A 25,659-nucleotide genomic window follows, 5' to 3' on the forward strand; every position below is an offset into this window, starting at 1 on the left:
ACTAGGTATAGTCTGAGAGTAAAATAGCGCCAAGTTCAGTAACGTGAGGTACAAGCTCCGCGCGATCTATGTCCACCATCTATTTAAGTTCATTAATGTCCTCCAACTTTCTCAGGGTCCAATGTACTGATACTTATATATCTACGTATGCCATGTATGTAGGTACAGCGTCGGCAAATTTAGTATGTAATGTGTACTACATATGTAGGCTTGCAGGCAACGTTGTGTGACCTGGTAGCACAGCGCACAGCATACAGCCACTTGGACTAATTCAGCAGTTATTACCAAGCCTAGCATACCTGGGACGGGCTGTGATAGGTACAAATCCATTACACCGCATTCGTTTTGTCTCACTTGCCCTTTTTTTCTTTTTTCTCTCAAATATATGGACATATCTTTAAATGTTGCTGAAGATTGGAGGATAGGTAAATCAGCAATCTAGTTCCACGCTGTGGAGAAGATTCTTACAGGCGCGCTATGCATATCATGATCAGCCTTTTGACCTGACTAAATAACTTCTGAGTATAGATGTAAGAATAAGAACTGAATCTGGTTTATTAGATAACATCAATGTCTGAGTGTAAATCGTCATTGTGTATGTATGTAGGTACTTGCTTGATATAGAGGTACTTACATGTACATAGCGTGGGTTGGCTGGGGCACATGTGTGTACATACTTGTAGCCTATCATAGGGTAGGGTATTGCGCAATGACCAAGTTTCAACACGCTAAAACGAGACAAGGGCTAAGAACGAGCTAGACCCCTACGTAGTACGTGCTTGCGTGCGCCGCGCCCTCGCGCGGCTAATCAGATATTCCATCTTCCAGGGCGGTCAAGATTTTCCAAAGTGGCAGATTATTCAACCTTGAATTCCTTCCAATTCAGACCCGCCAGCCATCTACAGCCACGCCTTCTACGGTATCTTTCGAGTTGAAGCAACCATTCCTTCCCAAATTTAAAGAATTAACCGACCTAATTTCAACGAGTTCCCGAGACACAACCACCGATCTAAAGCCATGGGCGTAGCAAAGAAGACACGCAAATTCGCCCAGGTCCGTCAATGAACCAAATCTCTTATCGATAAGCCACATGAAGAAGCGCATCGCATAGCTAACCTCTTGATGCCTGCCCTCTCTATAGGTAAAGCGAATAATCTCCCGCCGCGACGCGCGCCTCAAGGAGAACAAGACCAAAGGCGACGAGTCGAACCCGCAGACCTCCAAGACCGCGGCGGCGGCGGCCGCCACCGCAGCCGGCAACGGCGACATCGTGCGCCGCGAGGTGCCGCAGCTCCCCTCGTCGCTCTTCTTCCAGCACAACGAGGCGCTCGTGCCGCCCTACAGCGTCCTCGTCGACACCAACTTCCTCTCGCACACCGTCCAGCGCAAGCTGCCGCTCCTCGAGTCCATGATGGACTGCCTCTTCGCCAAGTGCCACCCCATCATCTCCAGCTGCGTCATGGCCGAGCTCGAGAAGCTGGGGCCCAAGTACCGCATCGCCCTCCGCATCGCCCGCGACGAGCGCTGGGAGCGCCTCCAGTGCGACCATAAGGGTGTATATGCCGATGACTGCATTGTCGATCGTGTCATGTAAGATTCTTTTCCTTCCTCTTCTCTTTTATTCCTCCTGCCACATCAAATACATCCATACACCCATCCGTAATGCACATAGAATGAGTGAGAAAGCTAATACTATCGCTACCAAATATAGGAAACACCGCATATACATCGTCGCCACCAACGACAAGGACCTCTGCCGAAGAATACGAAAGATCCCCGGTGTCCCCATCATGAACGTCGCCCGAGGAAAATATGTGATCGAGAGGTTACCCGGCGCTCCGCAATAGTCGCCATCTACCTAGCTAGGTTAGATAGATAGGTATGATCGAACTTGAGTAGATAAGATGTATCATTGGTAGCATTCTAGGCGTTTTAGGGGGTGCAAAAAGTATTTTGGGGATTATAGGCTTCACAGCATCATACCATTCGATGTTGTAAGACGGAGTTATGGAGGGCTAAAGAAAAACCAAAAACATATACATATCAATCCTCATGAAAACTTCTTATTTTCTTGTCAGTCATAATGACTCCATTATTGGTTCATGTGGAAATGGGCAATCACAATTATTACCCCCCAGCGAGCTATGCCTTGCCACACTGGGGGTAGGGGGGTTGAGACCACCTGGGGGTGGAGGATGCTCCTATATACACTTCGTCGACAGCCTCCTCTTGTTGAAGGGTTTCCTCTCTCCTCTACCCAACAGCCTCGACCAAAAGAAAGAAAAAATGGGATAGCCACAGCATCATGTAAGTAGTATAGGTAGCAGTAGCCAGCCATTTGATCTCGGTCCATTTTTCCTCGGTGCTACGATCCCACGTAGCCACCTCTTAAACAATGAAGTCCTTTTTGAAACCCTTGCCATATTGGCCTCTAAAAGATCAAGGATCATACAACAAAACGCCGTAGTTCACAAGTCCCCGCGAGGGAGGATCAAACAGTGACATAGGTACTGTACAGCCATTTTTTTGGTTCCTGGCCGAGTGGTCCCCTCGGCATGCATATATAATCGAGACTGGACCAAAGGTGCGCCGTTGGTAAAAAATGAAGATGATCGCGATGTAGTAAACCACCCACTCCGGACGAACAAGCAACAGAGATGGAACTCCGAATCGTGAGCAAAGCGAAAGCGAAAGCGAAGTAAGTCGGTAGGACTAGTTGAGGAAGCCCTTACAAGCTGCTGTTCCGCACAAGCAAGGAATACGATCCAAGCTTCCGATTTCTCGCTCGAATTTGTAGTCGTATGTTAACTCTTCGTCTGTCGTGGGTGTTAGTATTACCATCAAAATTCCAAGAGACGTTGACTTACTCTGAGCAATATCTCGTAAAGCATAAATGACAATTCTCTTACTGCCTTCCACCTTGATAATTTTTGCCGTACAGTTTGGCATACAGCTATGATTGATGAAGCGAGCAATGCCACCTTTCTTCGTCGCATCGATAACCGTACTATCATCGATACGGAACAGGTAGCTACTGCCGATGCCACTCTTGAGATACCGGTTCTCCCGAATTTCAGAAATAGACTGGCGAACCTCCTCGCCGACGTATTCAATAATCATGTCGTCTTTGTTGATGTTCTCCATCGCGTAGAGACCCCAGTTGTGGATTGCGGAGCGGGCGAATTTCACAGGCTTCTTCCGCTTCTTAAGCTGGTTGAATCGCAGAACATCCGAGTCTTGGCCCAGGGTCTTCTTTTGGTCGTTTAGGTCGGCTACGAAACGGCGATTGTTGACACGGTTTGCTCTCGAGTTACCCTTGGCGAGCAACTTCTCAGCTGCGAGCTTCGCTGCCTCGGCTGCTGCAGCTGCAGTGTCTTTGCCATCTTTCTTTTCGGCACGAAGCTCTCGCTCTTCTCTGGCCCTCTGCACCTTGAGATGATGAGGAAGGTATTTGGATTTTTCCGAGTTGAGGATCTTCTTGACGCCTTCGGTACGGGCACAACCTGTGGAATTGGGTACGTAATACCCTTCGATGATTAGTGGCTCCATGGGTGCTGAACCAGGTTCAGAATTGAGTTCTCGCACGCGATTGTGCTTCCATACCCAGAGTCGGGGTTCACCAATATCGCTTGATTTGACCTTTTTGCGAAGCTTGCTAGCATCAGGTTGATCGTTTGGTTGAAGGGTAAGTTCTGGGAGTGACCGCAGTGACAAGTCAAATGATTCAGGTAGAACCATTGCGCGAACGACTGCATCGGAAAAGCGCTCATCCCGCGGCAACACCTCACAGACCACCTCTTCTACAACCTTAGGAGCAGGTTTCTGCGTGGGTTCCTCAGGCTCTTGCGTTTCTTCTTTTGTTGGTTGTCCTAAGGCCTCTTCAACATATGCTTCCTGCTGCTTTTTCTTCATAGCCTCGCGTTCTTCAAAGAGTTGCTTCTTAGTCTTCTTCTTAGGCTTTGCAGCGGCTGCCTTCTTTCGGCCCTTGGGGGTCTTTTCAAGAGGCGTGGAAAGTTTTGTAGTTTCAGGAGGCTCGATTTCACCGTCACCCACAGCGACATCAACAATCGGGAACTCGTGCTCCAGCGTATCGATAGTAACACCAAAAAGCTCCTCGTCCGACTTCTTCTGTCGTTTGATCGCAGCTTCTACTTGCAAATCGAGCTTACGCTTCTTTGTCTTGATAGCACCATCGTTTACTAGGAAACTAGCATCCGTCATTGAGTCCTCATCACCAAAGTTATCCTCAAAGGCATCGTCCTCTGTGCTCATGCGGCTGCGAGGGCGGGAGTCAGGCTCCTCAACATCGCGAAGGATCGAATCGCGATTCTCAGTCTCATCTCCTGAAACTTCGTCGTCACTATCTGGAGGTTGCAGTCGATGATGAAGAGAACGGAATGCAGTGTGGACAGTGGACGATCGTTTACGCGCAAATGGATCTGTAAATCCATAATTTCGCTGTGCAGCACCCTGGCCCTTGGCTTTCCTGATCCGAGGTAGTGTAGTGACATTTAGACGGGCGGTGCGACGTTCAATCGGATCAGCTCGTGAATTGGGCGTGCTAATCGGCGTAACCTCCCGCTCTTCGCTACTGATTAAAGGTCGTGATGGTCCTGATGGGTCTGGGAGGTTCAATTTGCGTCGTTTAGCTACATGATTGGCCGGGTCAAGAAATGTGAACAATGCTGGCACAGCAACTTTCGTTCTTATGTGCCGAATTAGATGTTCTTTCATCTCGCGCCGGACTACCTCAATAGCCTCAAAGACTGGGTCAAAGTTCTTAGCTCTTTGCTTCTTCTCTTCTTCTAGTACCGCCTCCTCATCCCGACGTCGCTCATCGCGTGGCCGATATTGGTGCTCGTCTCTATAACGCGCATCCGTAAACGACCGCTTTTCAGGCTCGCTTCGTTGCAACTGACTGACAGATTGAGATGACCCAGATATAGTGACACCATGAAGCTGCATAGCCATGGTGTAGGTGAAGAAAGCACTACCATCAGCCGACCTAAAGCACCTATAGGCCTCATCGCGTCCAAAGGAGTTATTGGGAAAGATAATGTAATATCCTGTCCGATCGGCTCGTATGTCGTCGAATTGGAAAGACTTAAGGCGCTTCTTCATGTGGGGTACTGTCGTTGCCATATATGGTACGCTCGTGTCGGGAACAAAAACATAAGGCTCGCCTTTTAAAGTAGAAGATACGAGCTGTGTATCGGGTGGTATGGGGTGAGTCTTGGGTTTCGTCGGAAGCACCCAGTTCGGTTCTGCTGCTAGCTGAGCAACGGGCCCAGCTCCCGGTCGTTGTTGTCGCTCAGCAGCAGGGCCTCTCGGGGCGGTAGGGGGTGCCCGGCCTGCGACATCTGGAGGCTTTACTCTTGGGCCTGTTGGTACCGATGGTGTACTGATGATGCGCGCAATTTCTTCGTGGTCTTTTTTCAAAATGTTCTCAAGCATAAGCCTACTTTTCTTGCCATCTCGGTCAAATTCCACTTTAATTGGGTTGGCCTCTATCCTTTTCCCATTCATAGCCCTAACAGCTCTCTTCGCTGCATCAACAGCAGAGACGGGAGAGCGTCGTGGCTGCTTCTGGTCTCGGTATCGAAAGGTCGCAAAGCCAAGATAAATCCCTGTCTCGGGATGCATCTTGTTACTACTCTCGGCCACATCGCCAAATGAGCCAAAAATATTTGTGACCTTAGAGAAGCTGATTAGAGGGTTGAATCTGCTGACAACAATCTGGGTTGGCGGGCCCGGGCCGATCGAGGTAGCTGCATCGTACTGATATGGCTTAAGGTTATATGGTGTCTGGCGCAGCCTTGCCTTGGGTAAATGGAAGTCGACATTTATATAATCCAACCAACTCCCTTTAGATAGTCGGGGATCCTTGGGGGGGGCGTCATCATCCTATTCAACAAATTAGCCAAAAGTCTCATACAAATCAGATGACGCCCCCCCATAGTCCACATCTATTGTATTGTATATTGTATATTGTATATTGTTATACGTACCAAACCAATATTTTTATACTTGGGTTTCAGGGATTTCCTTTCGTTCGAAGACAAGGTCTTGTCGGTTGAAGGATCGTGTATTAACTTGGTTCCCCTTGGCTTGCTAGGGTCTCGAGCTGGGGGGCGCCCAGAAATATTGGAATTAGAGAGCGGTCCCGTGACTGTGGTTGAGGTCGTGCTTTCAGATTTTGTGGTGACGTTGTGAAAGGCGGAGGTGCGCTGTTTTGCGGATTGTATATGTGAAGGATATGTGGGCGAGCCCATTGTTGTAAGGGGTGTAAGGTTACTGTTGGAAGCGCGAGATGAAGGGTTCAAAGCCGCGGAGGAATTGAAGGTGGTAAAGACAGATGAGGCAGTACTCGCGTGAGAACTGGCGGAACCGACTCCATTCAAGATATCTCCTTGCAAAGACTCGGTATCATCTATCGGGGGATGTGCGGCATCAGATAACAACGAATCGTATTTCGCGCCATCGCGATGAGCAGGGGTTGCTGTCTTGGAATCACTGTCGGCAGCTTCTGATGCTCTCGAAGATTTCTCGCGTTCCCGTTCATTAGCCTTGTCTCTAGCGGCGCGAGGAGCATTAGGGAAGAACTCCTTATAGCCAGCGCTAGGAGCCATAATTAGGAGAGTCGAAGTCTGCGGCTTCGACTATCCACCGACCATCATATCCCGGATCGATATGAATCGAAAACACCATTCATTCAGCAAAAAAAAAGTGTAGGCGATTGATGGGTAGGGTAGTTTCGTAATGTGTGGTGTTAGGAGGATACGCGAAACTCCTGCGTCCACGCGACAGGATCGGAGATTCTGACGTGTGGGACTTCTAAAAAAAGGGCCAAAGTACTAAGTAGGTAAGTGAACTTCTGCTTCTCTTCTCTTCTCTTCTTTAGGTGCAGATGTAAGGGCGAAAAGCAACACAGGAGAAATAAAAACTGATACAATATGGTCGCAAATAGATACAAAGTGAAAGTCCGTTGAATTTGCGCCGACGAATACACTTCTTTGCTATGGCTGAGCAAAGTGGGCGGGAAATGCAGAAATGGGAAGGCTGATGTCGAAAAGTTGAATTGACGGTCGATGAGCAAAGCCAGATTCTGATTTCAGGGATGGATGGGACCAAGTCCGGGGAGTTAGCCACAATATGCGCCACACTAAGTCACTGTAGCTAGGAAGGTACATATCAAGACAGTACAAATACATGCATCAATGATGTTTAATGTTATTAAGAATGCTATGTATGTATTTTTTGGAGTCTGAGAGAGTTTAGGCGCGCTATGTGGCTTTCACAGGTACATATTCAGGGTATCATGGAACTGTGCTTGGGTACTGCTTCACTACAACTCTACGCATAAAGTACATAAGGACCCGTGCTCGGTACCTACTAATACCTACATGTACTAGTGTCGCATGTTTCACAAGCCAAATTTGCCTGTACCTTTTCTTATGCAGTACAACGTCACCGCTTTTATACTATTCGTTGTTTCCCACCTAAATGTATCAGCAATAAGGAAGTAGCAGCGAATAGAATCGGGTTTACACGATAAATCTAGAACTCGATTCAACTCCTTTTTTCTCTTTCCTTTTTAATTTTTTTTATTTGCCGTTTTCTTTTTTTCTTAGTCAGGTATGTAGTGCTGTATCTACCTGAAAATCTACACATGTTACATTCAAAGTACACACATACATGATGTCTATTTTAAGTATGTATTGCTACTAGTAGGTAGTATACTGGCTGTGATACCACTATGTATGTAAGTAAGATTCTGTTTGTGTTCAGGGGCTTAGAGAGGGCAAACCTTCACACAACACATAACACATAGAGGAGCGCATTCAATCTGTTACATGTATTCGCTATTATGCAAACTGTCCTCGGCGATGCTGCTTCGAAGTCACATATCCCAACCTTGGCAATGATATATCTATTCATTGTCTGTCATAACCCATACATATAGACGAAACCGGCCTAGTAAATCTCACGAGTACAAGCAGGACGTTGCATCAGGTACAAAGCAGACTCCCAACCTGAGTCTGCACGTAAGATTTGGCCATAATCTTTTTGTTTTGTTTTGTTTTGTTTCTAGCAGTAGTCAGCCCTCCACGTCAGCGAGAAAGAGTCTACATGACCAAAAACTCGACGTGTGGCCCAACTACTTGTTAGGCCTCTCAAGGGGCAAACAGAAAACTGGAAAGTTAAGAAAATTTTGTTTAGGGGCCAACATGTTACATATTTTAATGTTATTTATAAACGTGTAGGTATGTATCATTTTGTCATTGATGTATCTCTACGATACCACGATACTTAGCAAGCGTACCTAATAAATATTGGCCTACTTTGTAGGCTGGTTTAGACTATTAGGGAAGATTCATATGGCTGTCCAACCTCCCTACAAATGCTCGTCTTATCATACGTTGGATAAGATGCAGTCGTAGTAGCGTGACAACCTTCGTGAACTATGAATACAGGCTTTTGATCCTATCCGAAGCGTTTCTTCCGAATCTAGTCAAATCAAATATGTATACGCCAACCTGAGTTCCCACTCATATCAACCGACTTAACCATGAACGCCGGTTGCCATTAATTAATATGAGATTCTTAATCCATGAGCTTAAACTCGAACTCCTCGTCTTCATCCACACCTTTAGACACTCCACCTGCTAGGAGATCGTATTCATCTTCGTCATCTTCATTTTCGGGATTGAAAATTGAAAGGAACGGAACCCTCTCTTTCCATTCTAGATCTTCGGCAGCAGCAGCAGAAGCCTGGTCGTTGGCGAATTGGGCGGGAGTAATGGTCTTGTCAGAGTCTGTTGACAATGTCGTGTCAGAACGAGTAAACCCTGTTTTCGACGCCGGCCTCTTAGGTTTTGTGGTTCCTTGGGTAAGTAGTGAGGCGGTAGATCGGCCCCTATTATACCCAATCGTGGTTCTCGAGTTGGCCTCAATTTCACTGGCCGTTTTGTTGGGCCCAACGTGCGCCTGTGCACTGGGCTGTCGCCTAAGACTAGGCAAGGGGATGGACGTAGCCTTCTTGGTAGGAGCTCTATTAACTTCCGCAGATCGAGCTGCCTTTCGCTGCAGTGACATTGTTGTCTCATCCATAGACAGAGCATCGGCAGCCTTCTTGGATCGAAGGGTGGAAGGAGCTCTGATGAATGGTCTCTTCGCATTGGCATCTATAGGGGCCAGAGCGGGGACCTTCTTCTTGACAGGATCCAATTCATCTTCAATGCACCATTCAAAGCTGTCAATGTCCTCCATGATTCGTCTGTCGCACTCCTCCATGGCCTTCTTGTTCTTCTCCTTGAGCTGTTTGTCGGCTAGAGAAACCCCATTTTCATCGACAGGGTTGTAGTAATAGTCATAATAGCCCTTGAACAGGTTCTCAGGTTTCAAAGCATCAAACTTGAGAACGCCTTCGGGGAAGACATCAGAATCGTACGGAAGGTCCTTCGGCTTTGGTGGACAGTACTCGATCTCCTCTTCATTTTCTGGGTCTATCTCCTCAGCATGAACTTCCAGTTTTTGTAGCTCAGGCTGCGCATGCTTCTGCTTCTGTTTGTTCGTTGCTGACGCCTTTACCTGAGACTTCTCAAGTTCATGAACAGCACTCTTAACGCTCACTGCTTGCCCACTCCTGGCTTTTGCGTTCGTCGTCTTATTACCAAGGGGTGCTCGGCTTCGTGTTTCTGCGGACACATATTAGTCTCAGTTCGGTCAAACACATAATACTGGTCGCATCTATGAAGCCAACCAGATCATTGGTGGACTCTTGGTAGGTTACACACCGGAAGGTGTAGCAAAATTAACCTTGCTAGATCCCTTCTTTCCTTTAGACGTGAGAGTATTCTCATTGCCCCTTGATCTGCCACCGAGGATGCTCTTGGCACCCCCGGCTGCGTGGGCACCATTCTCATCATTCAAAGGAACTTTGATTGGTGTATTGGCGAATCTTGCTCCCGGAGTGTTGGGCTGAAGATGGCGCTTGGTTTGGCCCTGTTGTTGCTTGAGAGCAGCGCCATTTTGTCGGTTGAACGAAAGGTTCTCTTGATCTCGAGCGGCCAACATTGTACTTAAGACTCTATTCTTGTTTATAGGTAGAGAAACAAAGTATGTGGTCCCGGGAAGATTATTGACAAGTTGTAAGTTACCACGTAGTTCCAAGTTCTGGGGAATTTAATTCAGTGTCGCAATTCGGCCTATGTGTATGCCTAGGGCGTTGAAAAGGGAGTGTCCCTGTCAACGTAGAGGTTTAGTGTATTTCCAACAATGAATTAAATTCGTATGTATAGTGGGTAGAAATCAGCGGTAAGCAGGAAGAAGTATTGATGAATGAATTAGGACCAAAGGTTTGCCTTAATTCCAAGTTCTCGAGAGAATGGTTTATGTTTGTTGGAATGTTTGTAACTAACTGTTTTAGGGTTGGTAAATCAGTTGACACAGCAACGGCGACTTATTGTAATGCACGGCATGTGTGGGTGGATACCGACTTCAACATTACCTAGTAGCAACTAGTACAAAGTTACCTAGGGTAGGTACTAAAAAGTTAGCCCCTCGTTTGTGTTACATATCACGTACAGTGCATAGATATTTCATAGATGCAATTACAAACAGTTGTCGCCTCACCATTTACCTAAAAGATGCCCCCCATAATAATTACCATAATTACCATAATTACCATAATTACCATAATTTACCGTAAAGTCCCATTACGCATAGTGGTTTCCATAATTCCCCCACCTAGTACAAAAAACGATCGCACTGTGTGCTGTGTGCCCAAAACAAATCATGAGACGGATCCCTCTATTCCCTCTATTCCCCTATCGGTCAACCTTTCCAGGGCAGGTAATGAGGGAAGGCGGGGCAATCTGGTTACTAACTGGTACCATCCGGTACCAACCCACGCATCAACCATACATACCTAATTATGAAATTCCACGCTTTCCACGCTTGTCCATCTACTGGCACTGGCAACATTTGAAGTTAGTCGATCACTCCATTCAATAAAGTCCCTTTTTCTTTATTCTTCCTCAAAACTCGCAAAAGTCTACAATTTGCTGCCTACCTACCTAAATCAACTACCACTGCCACCACTGCTACCACTACCTACACATCACCAACTTCAACAGGTTTCTCGATCAACCTTCTTGTTATTCTAATTTACCTTGACTCACTTTCCAGAAGAAACAGTTCAAGATGGCGGACCGCATCAGAGAGGTAAGTCGATAATATACGTACATACATTACCTACCGACATATTATCATATCTCACAGCTTTCCCCCTTTTACCCCACTATCAGCCACTCTGAACATGCGCGATCTTAAGAGCACTCAAGGGCCCAACTCTTGAGTCTTAATACCGCCATGCTTGAGGAGCTTGAGAATATCATTCCTATCTACCTCTTTGTTTATATCAGTCTTAATCATGGATTTTACGATATTAACTTTGATGCACGCTCTAGAAAATGAACCAGCTCCGCCTGGAGGCTGACGAGTCATCTGCCAAAGTTGAAGAGTTGCAGGCTAAGCTCAAGGCTCTTGAACAGGAAAACCTGGCTAAGGAGCAAGAGATCACCTCCCTCTCCCACAAGAATGGCCTCCTGGAAGGCGAGAACGAGAAGATGGACACTACGATCAAGGATCTGAAGAAGGCTGCCGATGAGGGCTTGCAACATGGTACGCACAACGAAACCCTTCAACGAAGACTCCAACTGCTTGAGGAAGAAGCAGAGGAAGCCGACAAGACACTCCGTGAGACAAATGAAAAGTAAGTCACAACCTAAACACTACCACCGACTACATTCTTTTTACGGAGATAATAAAAGAAAAGACGAAGAAGGCCAGATAGCTAACCATGTTCAACTATATAGGCTTCGCCAAACTGACGTGAAAGCCGGTCACTTCGAGCGCAAGGTACAGGCGTTGGAGGCCGAGCGGGACCAGTGGGAGACCAAGTACGAGGAGATGTCGAAGAAATACCAGGGCCTCCAGAAGGAATTCGAGGACCTCCAAAATGAGATGGCCAACATCTAAACTCGGTATTACCGTTCGTCGAACCCGGTGCCGCGATGCGAATGTTTTGCTTAGGGGAAGACTTAGGGATTTCGTTCATACCAACACCGGCACCATGTCAACTTACACGAAGGGGGCTTATTTAGATCGATCCATCCATCAACTAACCAACCGATCGACCGACCGGAACCTTCCGTCCATCTCGAGGATACGAAATTGGCCGTGGTATGGGTAATAGTAGGGGGAGGACTCGAGTGGTAGAGGCACGTTTATTCTATGGTGGACTTATATGTGGTATTTGCAACAGCAAACCTTTGCGAGACGGGTAGAGAATGCGTTAATCAATCACGTGGTTTCCTTCTAATCTTGGAGGCTTTCTGTTTCCTCTGGCTCAGTTGCCTTTCCGCCTTGGTCTCGTATCTGAACTTGTGTTTCCTTTTCTGTGGCGGCTTGGGTTTCTCCTTGCTCCCTGGGGAGGCATTAGGATCCCCCTTTGTCGCCGTTTCTTGTCCCTCCTCGCCCGAGTCTTCTTCCTCTGGTCTGGAACTTGACAGTCCATCCTTAGACACATTTACCGACTCCACCGTCACCGTAGTGTATCGTTCTTCGTCGATGTATTCTTCCTCGTGATCTACCGGCTCTAGTTCAGGAGTGTCTTGAAATCCTCCCCATTCGCCCATGTCATCTTCCGATGTTGCATCTCCGCCCACGTAACCGGCTTGTTCTGCCTGCTTTAGAAGTGCATTGACATTTTGAACGTGCTCTTCGACTTCCCGCTTGCGATCTTCACGTAGCTATAAGTAGAACATGTGTTAATGAGACCCAAATTCCAATATCGTAGGAAGCATGCTACTGTATATGTGAACATAGTACATACCTGTTTTCTCATCTCAATCTTTTCTTCTCTTGCTCTTTTGGCCGCCTGATCTTGGGCATTCTTGACTCTCTGTAGTTTGCGCTTATGAAATCCGGTCAAGTAATCATCGCGGGCATCGTTGTCGAACTTGATTTCCTCGATCAGATGCTGAACTTTTCTCTTCTTGGGTGGCGGAAGCAGTGCGCCTTTCTTGACTCGTGGTCGCGCGAACATTATGACTTTTTGCTATTTGTTGAAGTTTGGATAAGGATGGATAAGTAGCAAATTCCGTTAATATGTTAATATTTGAAATGTTAGTACATAAACTGCTAAAATTTAGAAAGTTGATAATTGAGTTAGCCACTGGAAACTTTCAAGGCTATAATTTACAGCGCTAACTCTGCAACTAACCTGCCCCGCCCCATCCTTGAGCCAGTGAATTTAGTGACCCGTTCAGGTACTTATCGCCCATATTCGCCCCCGAGGCTGCCGCACCCACTGCCACCCAGTATCTATGTATTGTATGTAGCTAGGCCGGAATAAGCCGTTTTGGATAGTTAAGCCCTGGAGCGCTTCCCTGTTGCTCAAACGTCAACTTCATTTAGAAGCTTCAGCCTTCTAAGCTCCATCTTATTCTACGTACCTCATTATTATTACATCAATTCACCAACGTAACCAATTTCCACATAAAGGCTCAACTTCAATCAACAATATGCGTCTCTTCCACACTGCTGCGGTGTTAGCAGCTTGCTTCACATCGGCGCAAGCATTCTCTGATACTTCCCCTTTCATCCTGTTCTCGACAGCTAAGTATGCAATTGAACTTCAATACTCGCCTCACTTGCGCGTCTCCTATGGGCCATTGCTAACCACAGCTGTTAACCAGCCTTTACTTCCCTGGGAATCACAAAGAAATACAGTCAAGCACCCAAGTTCATAATGATGTCGAGCAGATACTGGCTAATTGCCCAACCGAGCGATACCTCATTATCAACCAACCGAATCTCAACAATGCCGACCTGTCCTGGAAAAACTTGGACAAGATGATCAACCTTGTTCACGCAGTACAACTGGCTTATACGCGATGGAGTACTGTCGAGGTCGTTGGAGAGATGGACACCAAGGAAATATCGGCATACATCCGGAAAGTCTGTGCGAATAAGAGACAGCCCTTCATCGAAGAGCTCACCTTTGCTCCTCTCCCGTCAACTGATGATGGCGCTAAGACGCTGAAACAAAATGGTATATATTATTTACTATTACCTTTACTAGGGACTGTAAAGCTGAACATGATACAGACGAGGAGCTTAGCATCATTCTGGAGCAATATAAAAGGCAGGGTTCTTACACTGTCATCTATGCCGGCGGCCCCAAGAAGGAGACACTCAAGACCTATACGCCCGAGTTCGAGGAGACTACGCGTCAGGAATTGAAGAGACAGCTCAACCCCGTCCAACCGAGAGCAGACAATACCACCAACCTTCCCCTCTTCCAGAAATACCAATACTTTACCCCAGGTCAGTTTTCAGTTTCCAAGTCCCGCTAGTAACTGCCATCCCGTGCTAACAAGCAAATAGGCATCTTTATGGCTTTGATCACGTTAATAGTCCTGATGACCATTCTGTACGGCGGTATCGCCGCAGTTGCTAGTCTCGAAGTCCCGTACGGCGCGTTTGACAAGGAGATGGGCCCGGCCGCGCAAAAGAAGCAGCAGTAAAGGGCATACATGCATACATGCCAAAGCAATCCAACTGGGTGTGATAATTAGGTGGTATGATCCAAGTAGTCAGTAGCAATGTACGATTTTGGGTTCACGGGAGTCCGGATAATGGGTAGCATAGAAGTCGACTAAGGCTTCCAAACATACGACAGCTTGTCATCAAACGGGAGGAGACTGTAGATATAGTATGCAACTAGAATTGAACGGCTTTTTTCTCTTTCCCGCGAAGTGTTTTTTTTCTTCGCGTTATAGTGGCATCGCCATCGTGATACCTGTAGATAAAGTAGGTAGGATATCAGATATCAAAGTATATCAGCTTGCCTCAAGCGCAAAAGGGTTTAAACACCTAAACGCCCTTTCTTTCTTTCTTTCTTGTTTGCTCCCTTTCCATATATCCTCTTTTAGTCTACCCGTCTAACCTAGGGATATCTCACAAGCTTTCCCCCCTTCTTCTGCTCTCACCCGCATAAAAACGAAACGAACCCACGACCGTCCTAACCCTTTCCCCTCCCCTCCCCTTCCCTCGAAATCCATTCACACCAAATGACTAGGCAGCAGGAAATTCGCAATCCCCTCGCGCACGGCGTACTCGTGGCCGCAGCTGGCGCACACGAGCTTGCCCTCCATGATCTGCGTCTGCACCAGCAGGTGGTGCAGGTCCTGCAGCGTCTTCGCGTCCGCCTGCAGGTCCTCTGCCGACGGCGGCTGCGGGGGTAGGGCTGGGAAGCCGAGCTAGTGGGGGAAAGGGGGAGGTGGTTAGTCGGGATGGTAATGGTAATGGTAATGGTAATGCATAATGGACAACGATGTGAAATAGTTAGGTAGGTAGAAGTAGGGTGGTGGTTAGATTGGTTTGGTTTGGTTTGGTTTGTGGGCAAGAAACCACCACCGAACAAAACCTCAACACCAACGAGGACAATGAAAGCAAAAAAAAAAAAAAAAAAAAAAACACATACCTCGCTAGCAGTCGTCGACAGCGCAGTCCAGTCAATGCGCGGCAGCAGGTTGATCAAGAGCTGGGCGTTGACCTCGACGTCGTCCTGCACCAGCTCGGCGTCCTTGGGGTGCAGCGGGTACGAGTCCGAGCTGCTCTTGCATGCCTTGACGGCGCAGGTCAGGAAATTTAGGCTTAGGACCTTCATATTCTCTTTTCTTTTCTGTTTCTTTTTCTGTGTCTCCTTTCCGTTTTTTATTTGGCTAACAAATATCTGCTAATTCAGGGGTATAACACTTTCTTTTTTTTTTTTTTTTGCGCGAAGGTGCCCAAGCTGCTTGCTTTGCTGGGTTAGGTGCTAAATAGGTAAAATGCTAGAATTTTATACTTTTACTGGCGCGAAAAAAAAAAGTTCGAGTTTTAACACGTTTTTTTCTCTTCTTATTATACAAGTCACACGTGATGATTTTAACGGCAACAATAAACCCAACACATTTACTTGAGGCCAATTAACTGATTTATGCTAGTAGGTGGTCAAACACATCTTGTATTCCATTCAATCTGAAACTATAAACATCGGAATTCTAAGCCATCGTCTTGTGGTACGCTACGTCGTCCATGTCGCCTCTACGCTTTGACAGGCGGATGTAGAATCCGATAGCGGCTAGGATAACACTGAAAAGGAGAGCCTTTTGGAGGACAGACCACCCAGCTGAAGAGGCGGCAGTATCCACAAATGGGTTCTTCTCTTCGTCGATAGATCCTGCAGACCATTCTGAGTCTCCGTTGTGGTCGTTGGAACCTGAAAGAGGTGCGGTAGACGTATCAGTATGAAAACGGACGATGAGGCTTTATGTTTATAGCTCGTTGTGGATACCTTCAGGCGGCACCGGAAGCTCTCCGCTCTTGACAATCTTGACCACCTTCTCAGGCTTGTCACCAGGCTTGGTCTTGACGTTCTCAATCAATGTGACAACGTCCATGCCCTCAAGAACCTCGCCAAATACTACGTGGCGTCCATCGAGCCACCTGTTTTGCTGTTAGCACCAATGCAAATTATATCTTCCCTACAACTGTATTGCTAGCTGAAGAGAGAGAAAGGGATTTGGGGAGTCTTACGAGGTAATAGCGACAGTGATGAAGAATTGAGAGCCGTTGGTATCCTTGCCGGCATTGGCCATGGACAGCATGCCCTTCTTGAAGTGCTTTAGCTTGAAGTTCTCGTCAGGGAACTTGTCGCCGTAGACTATTCAGATGAAGATTAAAGATTAGTACTGTCATAGCCAATTACAGTTGAAGGCGTTGAGAAACACTTACTCGACTTGCCACCAGTGCCATCGCCCTTGGTGAAGTCACCTCCCTGGATCATGAACTGCTGGATGACTCGGTGGAAGGTTGAACCTTCATAACCAAAGCCTTTCTCGCCAGTAGCCAAAGCTCGGAAGTTCTCAGCAGTCTTAGGGACGGTCTTGCCGTAGAGACCCATGACAATGCGACCGAGGGGCTCATCGCCGTGCGTGATGTCGAAGTAGACCTTGTGGGTGATTTTGGGGCCCTTGGCAGCCTCAGTCGTCTGCGAGAAGCAGATGACGACTACGCCCACCAGCAGCAGGATGCCGGCGAGCACTCGTCGAAGGTTGAACATGATGAGGATAGGGATGTACTATTCAGAACTATCCAAGTTAGAATGATAAGTGGAAGATTGGGAGAATATGATAATGGAGAGTTTTTTTTTTTTTACCTACAGGAATTGGTCCCTGCTTAATAGTTGTTCAAAGGGGGGTGTGTTGAAAAGAGATAAAAAGGAAGAAAGTGGAAATAGGAAAAGGACACACAAGCTCCAATTGTCAATTGCCAATTGCAGCAGCAACGTTTCCAAGGTTCCATGTTTAGAGCGTGTCGCAAGAGTTTAGCACCCCTGAACCACTAAATCCGCTGTTTGGTCAAATTGATCAATAGCCTACGGCGGGTGAATGCGGGGTTCCACTTCAACTACACTACCTAAGGTACAGTGCCTATCTACTATATCTAGTGCAGATAACTAACGCTTACAAGACTATCAGCTTATCGGACAAAAGTGTTGACTTTCTAAGCTGTATTATGTACGTACGTAGCATCCATGGATGGATAAATCATTAACCAATTACACACATGCGTTATACAGATCAACTCTTTTTATCGTTGCCGCAAACCGCAAAACCACAAACCTTCAAGAGAGGGCACAATACATATACCACCACCGCATCTTACAAAGACTGAGTGTCCAAATCGCCCAAGATGGTAAGTTAGCTCCAGCTGTTACTGTTATAGCTGCTAACTGGAATCTAGGTGCTCATCATGGGTGTCAACTTCCACGGGAGGAAGTTCGTCAAGGTAATTTTCTAGTCGAGCTACCCAGCGCATTGACACCCACACATTATTTCTCTCTCTCTCTCTCTCTCTCTCTCTCTCTAACAGCAGTCAACCCGTATACAGAAAGCCCTAGAGACATTCTACGGCCTCGGACCTCAGCTATCCTCCCGCATCATGGCCAAGTACACGATCCACCCGCAAGCCCGCTGCGAGTCCGTCGCCCCCAAAGTAATCACGGCCCTGACCACCGAGCTGTCCACGATGACGATAGAAAACGACGCGCGGCGCATAGTGCAGGACAACATCAAGCGGCTGCGAGACATGGGCTCGTACCGAGGACGAAGACATGCTATGGGTCTGCCGGTGCGCGGACAGCGGACGAGGAACCAGATCATCACGGCTAGGAAGTTCAACTGTCTGGAGAGAGGAGGAACTCAGTCTAAGATTTAAGGCCGTGCCGCCCTTTAAAATGAATCGCATAGTGGTGGAACTATTCTTGATCTCGAGATCCAGGCTACTACAATCATGGAGGCAGCTACAGAGAAAGCCCCTAGAATAGAGGTCTATAATATACTCCAAGCTACCTACCTAGGTACCTACTGTAAAGGCGGCAAGAAGGAGAGGGGCCTCTTGCTTGCATATCAGACTTGGGACATTATTCCCTCGCATATTCGAGTGTATAAACACTACATTCTCATGAAATCGACTACCAATTAAATGATGACTGTATTACATATGTGTACGTGAATAACGACAATGCTTTATTCTACCGTTTAGGTAATTATTTCGGTGCCTACTTAGCCTAGATACGAACGTAAAGCCACACAACCCCCCAGGTTGATTTTTGACCTCGAGGCTAGATCTCAAAAGGATAACTATACTCACATGTCGGCAAAATCCTCCGCAAACAGGGTTGCAAGGTCATCCTCCAGCACCGGCCCCCCCTGGCCCTGCAGCTTCGCAGCCACCTTTTCCACGTCTCCCCAGACGCGCAAGATATTGCCGCCGGCGACCTTGGCAGCATCTTCGTCCGAGACGCCTCGGCGCAGGAGCTCGGCGACGAGGTCGGGGTACTTGGACACGTCGTCGAGGCCCGCGGGGGTCGACGGGATGCCGTCGAAGTCGCTCCCGAGGCCGACGTGGTCGTACCCGATGAGGTCCCCGATGTAGGTGATGTGGCTGACTACTTGGGCGAGGGTGTTGTTCTCGGGGAAGAACTCGGGGACGCCGTTCTCGGCGCCCTTGTCCACGCAGCTGATGAAGTCGGGGGAGAAGTTCACTGCCAACGGTCAGCCATATTCAGGGGGGAAGCTTCCAGGACATAGGCAGGTACCTACCCATTACGATAGAGTTCTTGTTCTTCACGAGCTGGAGCACATCATCGGGCACGTTTCGAGGGTGCGGGCATATGGCGTAGGCAGAGCTGTGGCTAAACATAACCGGAGCCTTGCTACCGGCCCATTCCTCACTCCCACCCAGTACGTCCCTCATGGTGTCTGCGCTGACGTGGGAGAGATCCACCAGCATGCCAATGCGGTTCATCTCGTTGATAAGCTGCCTGCCCTTGGGGGAGACGCCGTTCCATACCGGGGGAGCCTTGCGGAAGGGGTTCTCCCAGAGCGCCGCGTCGGCGAACAGGTTTCCGCAGTTGTGGGTCAGCGTGGCGTAGCGGACGCCCAGGGCATAGTAGTTTCTTAGGTTGGCCACGGAGTTGCCGATTTGATGGAGCCCTTCAATGCCCAGTGGGGATATCAGCTTGCCCTGCTTGAAGGCTGCTAGGGCCGCCTCGCTGTCTACCGGGATCCCAGAGAAGTCCTTGGCGTAGGCATTCTGCAGCCGGGTCATGAGATCAATTTGCTGTAGAGTGAGTTGGACGCCTGGTACTTTGTTAGACGTGATCACAAACGTGACTACCAGGTACTCAGATAGTAACTTTGGCGTTGATGACTAACTAGGAGCATAGTTCTCGTCTGAGTAATCCGTGCCATTCTCAGGGCAAGGAGTAAAGACGCTCCAAAAAGCACCTCCATTCTTTCCTGCCCTCAACCTGGGCAGGTCGACGTGCATTTTCAGCCCGCCATTTTCGAACGGGTCGGTAAAGTTCTCGTTATAGATGTGGTTATTGTAGAGAGCCCGGATGAAGATAGCAAAGTCATTGTGTCCGTCTTGTCGATCATTAGTTGTTTTGTTTACATTTGGAAATCAAAAGGTGCTTGAGATTCATATAGATCTACCTATTAAAGGAGTTTTCGAGAGTATTTTATGGACTCTTTCCTCAACGGACAATGGATGGAAATGAGAGTACGCCTTTGAGAATGGGTGATGGCATCGCGAGGTTGGATGTAGTAGTGTACCCAAGATTAACAGTGACGATAGAACAACAATTGCGGTCTTCGCAAATGAGAGGCGAGGACGAGTGGGTGTGGTGGTCCCGACTCTCGGCTCTACCTTCTCATGCATCTTGTAGGTTGACAACATCAAGTGATGGAATTATTATCATTTGTCTTAGCTCAGTTGATGTGTACGTGATCAATAGAAAGGAGGGTTTTGTAATATTTGAGACATTCAAGTCAATCATCCGTGACGTTCGAGGTGAACACATGCTATCGGTGGCTTACAAAGCTGCCCCTAATGTAGCATGCCGTGAATACTACATTGTCTATGCATGTACATATGTATGTATAATTGTATGTACAATACATATCTCATCTTCGACTTATCTTCGACTTATCTTCGACTTATCTTCCCCGGTTATGTAGCAAAGCTATGATCATTAATAGTGTCAGCCTGCCAGGTCAGCCCACAGGCTAAAACCCGTCAACTTGGTACGGGGCTTAAAACTGGATGAATGAATGGATGGATGGATGGATGGATGGATGGATGGATGTTTTGTTTCCTTCGTTTCTACCTACCTAGGTAGATAGGATTTAGGGATTTATATACCGTGACGCTGGGTGTTTCTAAATTCATATATAGTGATCGATCTACGTGACCGGCCAAGTTGGTGGTCTGGTATGTTTGGCATGTAACAAAGTATAGCTAATTAGAGAGTACGAAGTTGTTAATTATATCGATAATGGAGAGGCCTCTCTCATAACCCTGAACCATGCTGAACCTTGGAACCTTGGCTGCTGCTGACGTGCCTCCTGTAAGGCTCGACAGGGCCGATGCCCAAAAGGTTCAGGTGAAACGAGTCTATACAGGGCTCTCTCTTGCTCATTCCTATGGCGTGGGCTGGGCCCATGTAATGCCTACATAGTGCTGAGGTACTTGCATAGTAGTACTTAAAACATAACTACTACATACCTAGTAGTTAACTATGTATGTACTGCGTAGTTGTAACTAACTAATGTACATGTTCAATGTTTGTCCGATACCAGTGACCCTTGTTAGTCCCCGATTTGTTATAGGCTTTTACGAAATACTCGGTATGCGCGTACCTGTTTTACGTACATTATACACTGCATACATGCGTACTCATGTACGTAGGGAGTATGTCATGGTACCAGGCATTACCCCCCCATATATGTATATACAACTGTGGATTCAAGTTGGATGTATGGATTTAGTTACATACCAACCCAAACCCAAAAGCCCAAGCGTACATTGAGCCCAGCGGGTAATGTGCCTGTAGTAATGTACCTGTAACTCAGCCTACAACATTATTCAAGTACATACTCCAGGGCTACAACGCAGTTACATGTAGTTACATGTACATTAGTTGCAGTAGAAACAAAAAGGCGGCAGCAGCAATAACCAAAAAAGAAACACCCCTGGGGTTTGCAGGTCCAATCCTTGACCAATGATCATTGAAGTTTTCAGCTTCAGGTATATTTTTTTTTCCTCCTTCGCTGTCCAAGCTTCCTTTTAACTTGCTTTATTGGTGTAGGAATTTCGTAGAAAAGAAGAGCAAGACAGAAACATATGGAGACATTCGGTCTTATCATTCATTCTTTCTGTATACCTTATACATTTCGCATTTAGTCTCTTCTCTTCTTCAAATTGTTCGCTTTGTAGCACGGCACTCGGCAACGATTACACTACATCTAATCAAAAACAGTTGACCTTTATTCATTCTCATTCTCATTCTCATTCTTCATTCCCCCCCTCCATTTCTCTCATTCTGTAATAGTGACACGGTTTACCCGTTTGTGATACCCACCGCCGATTTCCATCTCCTTATACGTCCCCGAGCGCCTTCGCCTTCGATTCTTTTTTCAGCCAGCTCCTTTTTTTCTGCCATTGGCTCCGCATCGCATTTACAATCCGGCCTTGCGTTTGCGCCTTACAGCTTCCGCTCTCAACTCGAACAATACGCAAAAAGGCCCCTGGATTTAACTTTCCATCAGATCCCCGACCCGGCCCTAACATCTACCGGTTTCCCTAACTAGCTGCGTCATCAACATGCCGGGGTTCGCAGATTCTTTTTGGTCAACAGACTATGCCGCAGGTGAGTGCGACATCCAGTCGCTGCCCGACTTATTCTTTTCATGTTTGTACTAGAGACTAACCTAACATCTTCCGAAAAGGCCTGGGCGTTCTGTTCACCAAGCTCCAGCAAGGCGTAGAGGAAAACCGACAGGTCTTGACGATCGCTCGGATGCGAGCTGAAGCCGAGGATATCTATGGCGGGAAACTTGGAGAAATCGCGCCTGCAGCCGACAAAATCAATGGTGGTTTCTCGCGTGATGATGGCGCAAGTGTGCGAAAGGTATGAAACGCATTCCTATTACCTTTTTCTTTACAGAGTGGCCTAGCTAACCTTTATTCACCTTTCTTAGGCTTACGATGGTGTCCGAAGCGAGATGGTGGATGCCTCAAAAACCCACAAGAAGATCGCACAGAGCATCAGAGACCTGGTTGTAAATCCGTTTGCGCGATGGTGTGATGCTCACGAATCTCGCATTCAAGATTCACAGGAGGACCTGCAGAGCCGTATTAAAACTCATGATCGCCAGTCTGAGGCAGTCAAAAAGCTACGAAGCAACTACTTCAACAAATGTCGCCTAGTCGAGGACCTCGAGGAGGAGAACAAGCTGGCTTTTCAAGACCCGGAGACAAGTCCTAAGCAGAACCAAAACATACCCGAGATCAAGGTATCCATCAAGGAGGAGGAAGAGGAAGACGTAATATACGAAATTGGTGACGAGACATACCAGACTGAGCAGATCAAGAAGATCCTAGCTCACATGCTGGAGACCATCAAGATGGGAGAAACAAAAGTGCCCATTCTTGGTACGTATCTCAACACATCTTCTGGCTCTGATATCGTCGAGTATCTTCAACGACACATGGGATCGACTAGCGTTAGCTATTCCGAACGAATTGGCCAAGATCTAGTGTCAAGCGGATTCCTCCGCTTGGTCGGAAACGTGGGGAACAACTTCGCCAACAGCTCGAAGCTCTTTTACCAATGGCGACCAAAGGCATTCCAACTTTCAGGGGTACCGGAGAAGAAAGCGGTTTCCAGGACGTTCTCTATGCCTACTTCTCAAGATGGCAGCGAATCTCCTGTCGTTGGTGCCGTCGGTGGGTATTTATCTGGCTGGAATGTTCTCAACAACCAGCACCCGAACGAAACTGCACCCGAACGTCTGCGTCGCGAAGCAAGGGAGGCCGACGAGAAGTATAAGGATGGGGTCCGAAAGCTTGACGAAATGCGTTGCGAGTTAGAAGAAGCGATTCTCCAGCATCTGAATTTTCTCGAACGTTGCGAGCTAGACCGATTAAAGGCCATCAAGACTGTCATCCTCGATTTCTCGGGTACCATTGGAAACGTCATCCCAAGCCTACAGTCTGCTGTAGACCGCATGATTCTCTATCAGGAGACCGTTCAACCTCTGGGTGATTTGAGATACCTCCTAGAGAATTATAGGACAGGCCGCTTTTCTCCCAAGGTCATCACATACGAGAACTATTACAACAAAGTCGATGAACAGACCTTTGGTGTAGATCTTGAAGCTAGAGCCCGAGCAGATAAGAAACGTGTTCCTATCATCATCACGACGATCTTGACGTATCTCGATAACCACTATCCGGATCTAGAAGGCGATGAAGCGAGACGGGGAGTATGGCTTATTGAAGCTCCGCTCCCTCAGGTTCATAAGTTGCGAGCAAAGATCAATGATGGCAAATCTTTCTCCCCTGAGGTATTTTCGGAGTTTGATGTCCCTACCGTTGCGCATTTACTCAAGCTGTATCTTTTGGAACTCCCTGGTATGTCCCCCCTCCCCAAGTCTGCCGAGGCTACGATAAATACTAACTGATACTTTCAGACTCTCTGGTATCTTCTCACGTATATGAGATCATTAGAACCATATATGCAACCCCGACAACGGATACCACTGACTTGGCGCGCATCCCCGTTCTGCAGCAGACCCTTTCGCAGTTACGGCTCACCAATATCGCCACGCTTGACGCCTGCATGAACCACTTTACAAGACTGATAGACCTGACCTCAGCGGACGAGAAATATGTAAACGAACTTGCTACTTCTCTGGCTCCTTGCATCTTGCGGCCTCGAACCGAAACCTCATTGACCATGGAGGAGAAGCACGCCTACCGCCTAATCCGTGACCTATTCGCGCACAAGGACGCTATCTTCAGCGAGTTGAAACGCATGTCAACTCTTACCCATTCGGGCTCCGTCACCAGCACCAATAACAATAGCCGACCCCGAGCCATCAGCACAGACGAGAGCAATAGGAGAGCTCACATGGAAGAAAGGCAACGAGCCTTGCTAGAGAAAGTAGGACCGCGCGGTCGCGCCACAAGTCCTGCGCCCGGATTTCGTCATAGACGCGATAGAAGCACCGGTGGACCTGAGACTCGGTTCCCCATAGCCAGTCCTACGGCCAATAATGACAGGCAGCGAAGCAGTCTCGGCAGTCTAGGCACGGTCAAGAGGTCGAGTCTTGAGGTTCCCGATGGGACGCACACACCCCCATCCGAACCAAATGGAGCCCCTCATGAAGATTCACCCAAGATCATCAGTGAATCCATGATCTCGAAGAGAGATAGTTTAAGCCGAAGCGGTGCTCGGTTTGTAGGCGGAAGGCGTGTGGGGACGAACTCGACCACGGGCACCGGAAGTACACCTTCCACACCCGTGAGCAAGATAACCCGAGACCGAGACAGTGGAACTCCAACGGAGGACCGTGGTGTAACACTTGTTGATACACCCATGGACTACTAGTAATGCATGGATGGGTACGGCTAAGGTACTTACGAACTTGGATGTGATGTGGGATGCGCTAAATTGAGCCATACGAGAAAGAGACGGATCAAATGACCTAATACTTTATCATACGCATGTATACGGCGTTCTTTTCCTATTCTTTTTCTAAAAAAGGCCCAGCGACGGCAGGCTCTCGCTACACATTATGGACAAACTTGAAATGTTATGGATTAAGGCTTGGGGTTGGAAGGCGGTGGCTTTCTCTATACCAATACCAATACGAGTACCAGATGATGGCGTTGCGTAATGTATCTTTCTGTCTCTTTTACAGAATCTTACCTATTTACCTAATGCTATAAATATCAGAAAAGGAAAAGGGCCCGGCTACTATATTGATGTATAAGATCGTGGTTTGGTACTACACTATGCAGTGTAGATACCTAGTTAATACGCACCCCCTTTCCCACCTTTACATACTATACGAAGGCGATTGATATATTTCGGAGAAGACCTCGTGAAAGAGCAGAATCACTGTTACCTCTTTTTCTTTGCCCTTTCTATTGTACCGTTCTGGACGGAGAGGAAGTGTGTTTGTTATA

At 47.5% G+C, this 25,659-nt stretch overlaps 11 protein-coding genes across 11 annotated transcripts; 5 read left to right on the top strand and 6 right to left on the bottom strand.

The window, feature by feature from the left end:
- The first annotated feature begins 834 nt into the window (after nt 1-834).
- On the top strand, nt 835-1,970 carry GGS25DRAFT_271765 (Fcf1-domain-containing protein). Its single transcript, XM_049257393.1, has 3 exons — nt 835-1,053; nt 1,142-1,590; nt 1,712-1,970. The coding sequence occupies exons 1-3, from the start codon at nt 1,018-1,020 to the stop codon at nt 1,845-1,847; spliced, it is 621 nt and encodes a 206-aa protein (XP_049116495.1). The 5' UTR covers nt 835-1,017; the 3' UTR covers nt 1,848-1,970.
- Nucleotides 1,971-2,532: 562 nt separating this feature from the next.
- Nucleotides 2,533-6,763, bottom strand: GGS25DRAFT_271772 (histone H3-K4 methyltransferase Set1). Its single transcript, XM_049257394.1, has 3 exons — nt 6,009-6,763; nt 2,868-5,904; nt 2,533-2,816 (listed from the first exon to the last, which is right to left on the bottom strand). Exons 1-3 carry the CDS (start codon nt 6,627-6,629, stop codon nt 2,713-2,715), a joined length of 3,762 nt encoding a protein of 1,253 aa, XP_049116496.1. The 5' UTR covers nt 6,630-6,763; the 3' UTR covers nt 2,533-2,712.
- A 1,510-nt stretch (nt 6,764-8,273) lies between these two features.
- On the bottom strand, nt 8,274-10,382 carry GGS25DRAFT_489884 (uncharacterized protein). Its single transcript, XM_049260938.1, has 2 exons — nt 9,798-10,382; nt 8,274-9,698 (listed from the first exon to the last, which is right to left on the bottom strand). Exons 1-2 carry the CDS (start codon nt 10,075-10,077, stop codon nt 8,605-8,607), a joined length of 1,374 nt encoding a protein of 457 aa, XP_049116497.1. The 5' UTR covers nt 10,078-10,382; the 3' UTR covers nt 8,274-8,604.
- An 850-nt stretch (nt 10,383-11,232) lies between these two features.
- On the top strand, nt 11,233-12,193 carry GGS25DRAFT_272014 (tropomyosin-1). Its single transcript, XM_049257396.1, has 3 exons — nt 11,233-11,776; nt 11,880-12,055; nt 12,103-12,193. Exons 1-2 carry the CDS (start codon nt 11,475-11,477, stop codon nt 12,040-12,042), a joined length of 465 nt encoding a protein of 154 aa, XP_049116498.1. The 5' UTR covers nt 11,233-11,474; the 3' UTR covers nt 12,043-12,055; nt 12,103-12,193.
- Nucleotides 12,069-13,288, bottom strand: GGS25DRAFT_271984 (nucleolar protein 12-domain-containing protein). Its single transcript, XM_049257395.1, has 2 exons — nt 12,899-13,288; nt 12,069-12,815 (listed from the first exon to the last, which is right to left on the bottom strand). The coding sequence occupies exons 1-2, from the start codon at nt 13,109-13,111 to the stop codon at nt 12,363-12,365; spliced, it is 666 nt and encodes a 221-aa protein (XP_049116499.1). The 5' UTR covers nt 13,112-13,288; the 3' UTR covers nt 12,069-12,362.
- Nucleotides 13,289-13,300: 12 nt separating this feature from the next.
- Nucleotides 13,301-14,790, top strand: GGS25DRAFT_489890 (BIG1-domain-containing protein). Its single transcript, XM_049260939.1, has 4 exons — nt 13,301-13,687; nt 13,764-14,119; nt 14,176-14,394; nt 14,455-14,790. Exons 1-4 carry the CDS (start codon nt 13,590-13,592, stop codon nt 14,592-14,594), a joined length of 813 nt encoding a protein of 270 aa, XP_049116500.1. The 5' UTR covers nt 13,301-13,589; the 3' UTR covers nt 14,595-14,790.
- A 321-nt stretch (nt 14,791-15,111) lies between these two features.
- Nucleotides 15,112-15,967, bottom strand: GGS25DRAFT_489891 (trm112p-like protein). Its single transcript, XM_049260940.1, has 2 exons — nt 15,554-15,967; nt 15,112-15,329 (listed from the first exon to the last, which is right to left on the bottom strand). Exons 1-2 carry the CDS (start codon nt 15,737-15,739, stop codon nt 15,132-15,134), a joined length of 384 nt encoding a protein of 127 aa, XP_049116501.1. The 5' UTR covers nt 15,740-15,967; the 3' UTR covers nt 15,112-15,131.
- Nucleotides 15,944-17,204, bottom strand: GGS25DRAFT_489894 (peptidyl-prolyl cis-trans isomerase B). Its single transcript, XM_049260941.1, has 4 exons — nt 16,849-17,204; nt 16,651-16,777; nt 16,409-16,560; nt 15,944-16,333 (listed from the first exon to the last, which is right to left on the bottom strand). Exons 1-4 carry the CDS (start codon nt 17,174-17,176, stop codon nt 16,116-16,118), a joined length of 825 nt encoding a protein of 274 aa, XP_049116502.1. The 5' UTR covers nt 17,177-17,204; the 3' UTR covers nt 15,944-16,115.
- A 239-nt stretch (nt 17,205-17,443) lies between these two features.
- GGS25DRAFT_489899 (ribosomal protein S13) lies at nt 17,444-18,592 on the top strand. Its single transcript, XM_049260942.1, has 5 exons — nt 17,444-17,537; nt 17,587-17,633; nt 17,696-17,811; nt 17,860-17,904; nt 18,007-18,592. Exons 3-5 carry the CDS (start codon nt 17,809-17,811, stop codon nt 18,331-18,333), a joined length of 375 nt encoding a protein of 124 aa, XP_049116503.1. The 5' UTR covers nt 17,444-17,537; nt 17,587-17,633; nt 17,696-17,808; the 3' UTR covers nt 18,334-18,592.
- Nucleotides 18,593-21,057, bottom strand: GGS25DRAFT_489902 (putative dipeptidase). The gene is given in 5 exon segments (XM_049260943.1): nt 18,593-19,162; nt 19,221-19,760; nt 19,836-20,048; nt 20,118-20,599; nt 20,611-21,057. The coding sequence occupies 4 exon segments, from the start codon at nt 20,359-20,361 to the stop codon at nt 18,765-18,767; spliced, it is 1,395 nt and encodes a 464-aa protein (XP_049116504.1). The 5' UTR covers nt 20,362-20,599; nt 20,611-21,057; the 3' UTR covers nt 18,593-18,764.
- A 1,060-nt stretch (nt 21,058-22,117) lies between these two features.
- Nucleotides 22,118-25,646, top strand: GGS25DRAFT_272264 (uncharacterized protein). Its single transcript, XM_049257397.1, has 4 exons — nt 22,118-22,333; nt 22,413-22,594; nt 22,665-24,099; nt 24,159-25,646. The coding sequence occupies exons 1-4, from the start codon at nt 22,288-22,290 to the stop codon at nt 25,076-25,078; spliced, it is 2,583 nt and encodes an 860-aa protein (XP_049116505.1). The 5' UTR covers nt 22,118-22,287; the 3' UTR covers nt 25,079-25,646.
- The last annotated feature ends 13 nt before the right edge of the window (nt 25,647-25,659 follow it).

The sequence above is a fragment of the Hypoxylon fragiforme genome, assembly GCF_022984875.1.
Source record: "Hypoxylon fragiforme strain CBS 206.31 chromosome Unknown GGS25scaffold_5, whole genome shotgun sequence".
Taxonomy (NCBI): Eukaryota; Fungi; Ascomycota; class Sordariomycetes; order Xylariales; family Hypoxylaceae; genus Hypoxylon; species Hypoxylon fragiforme.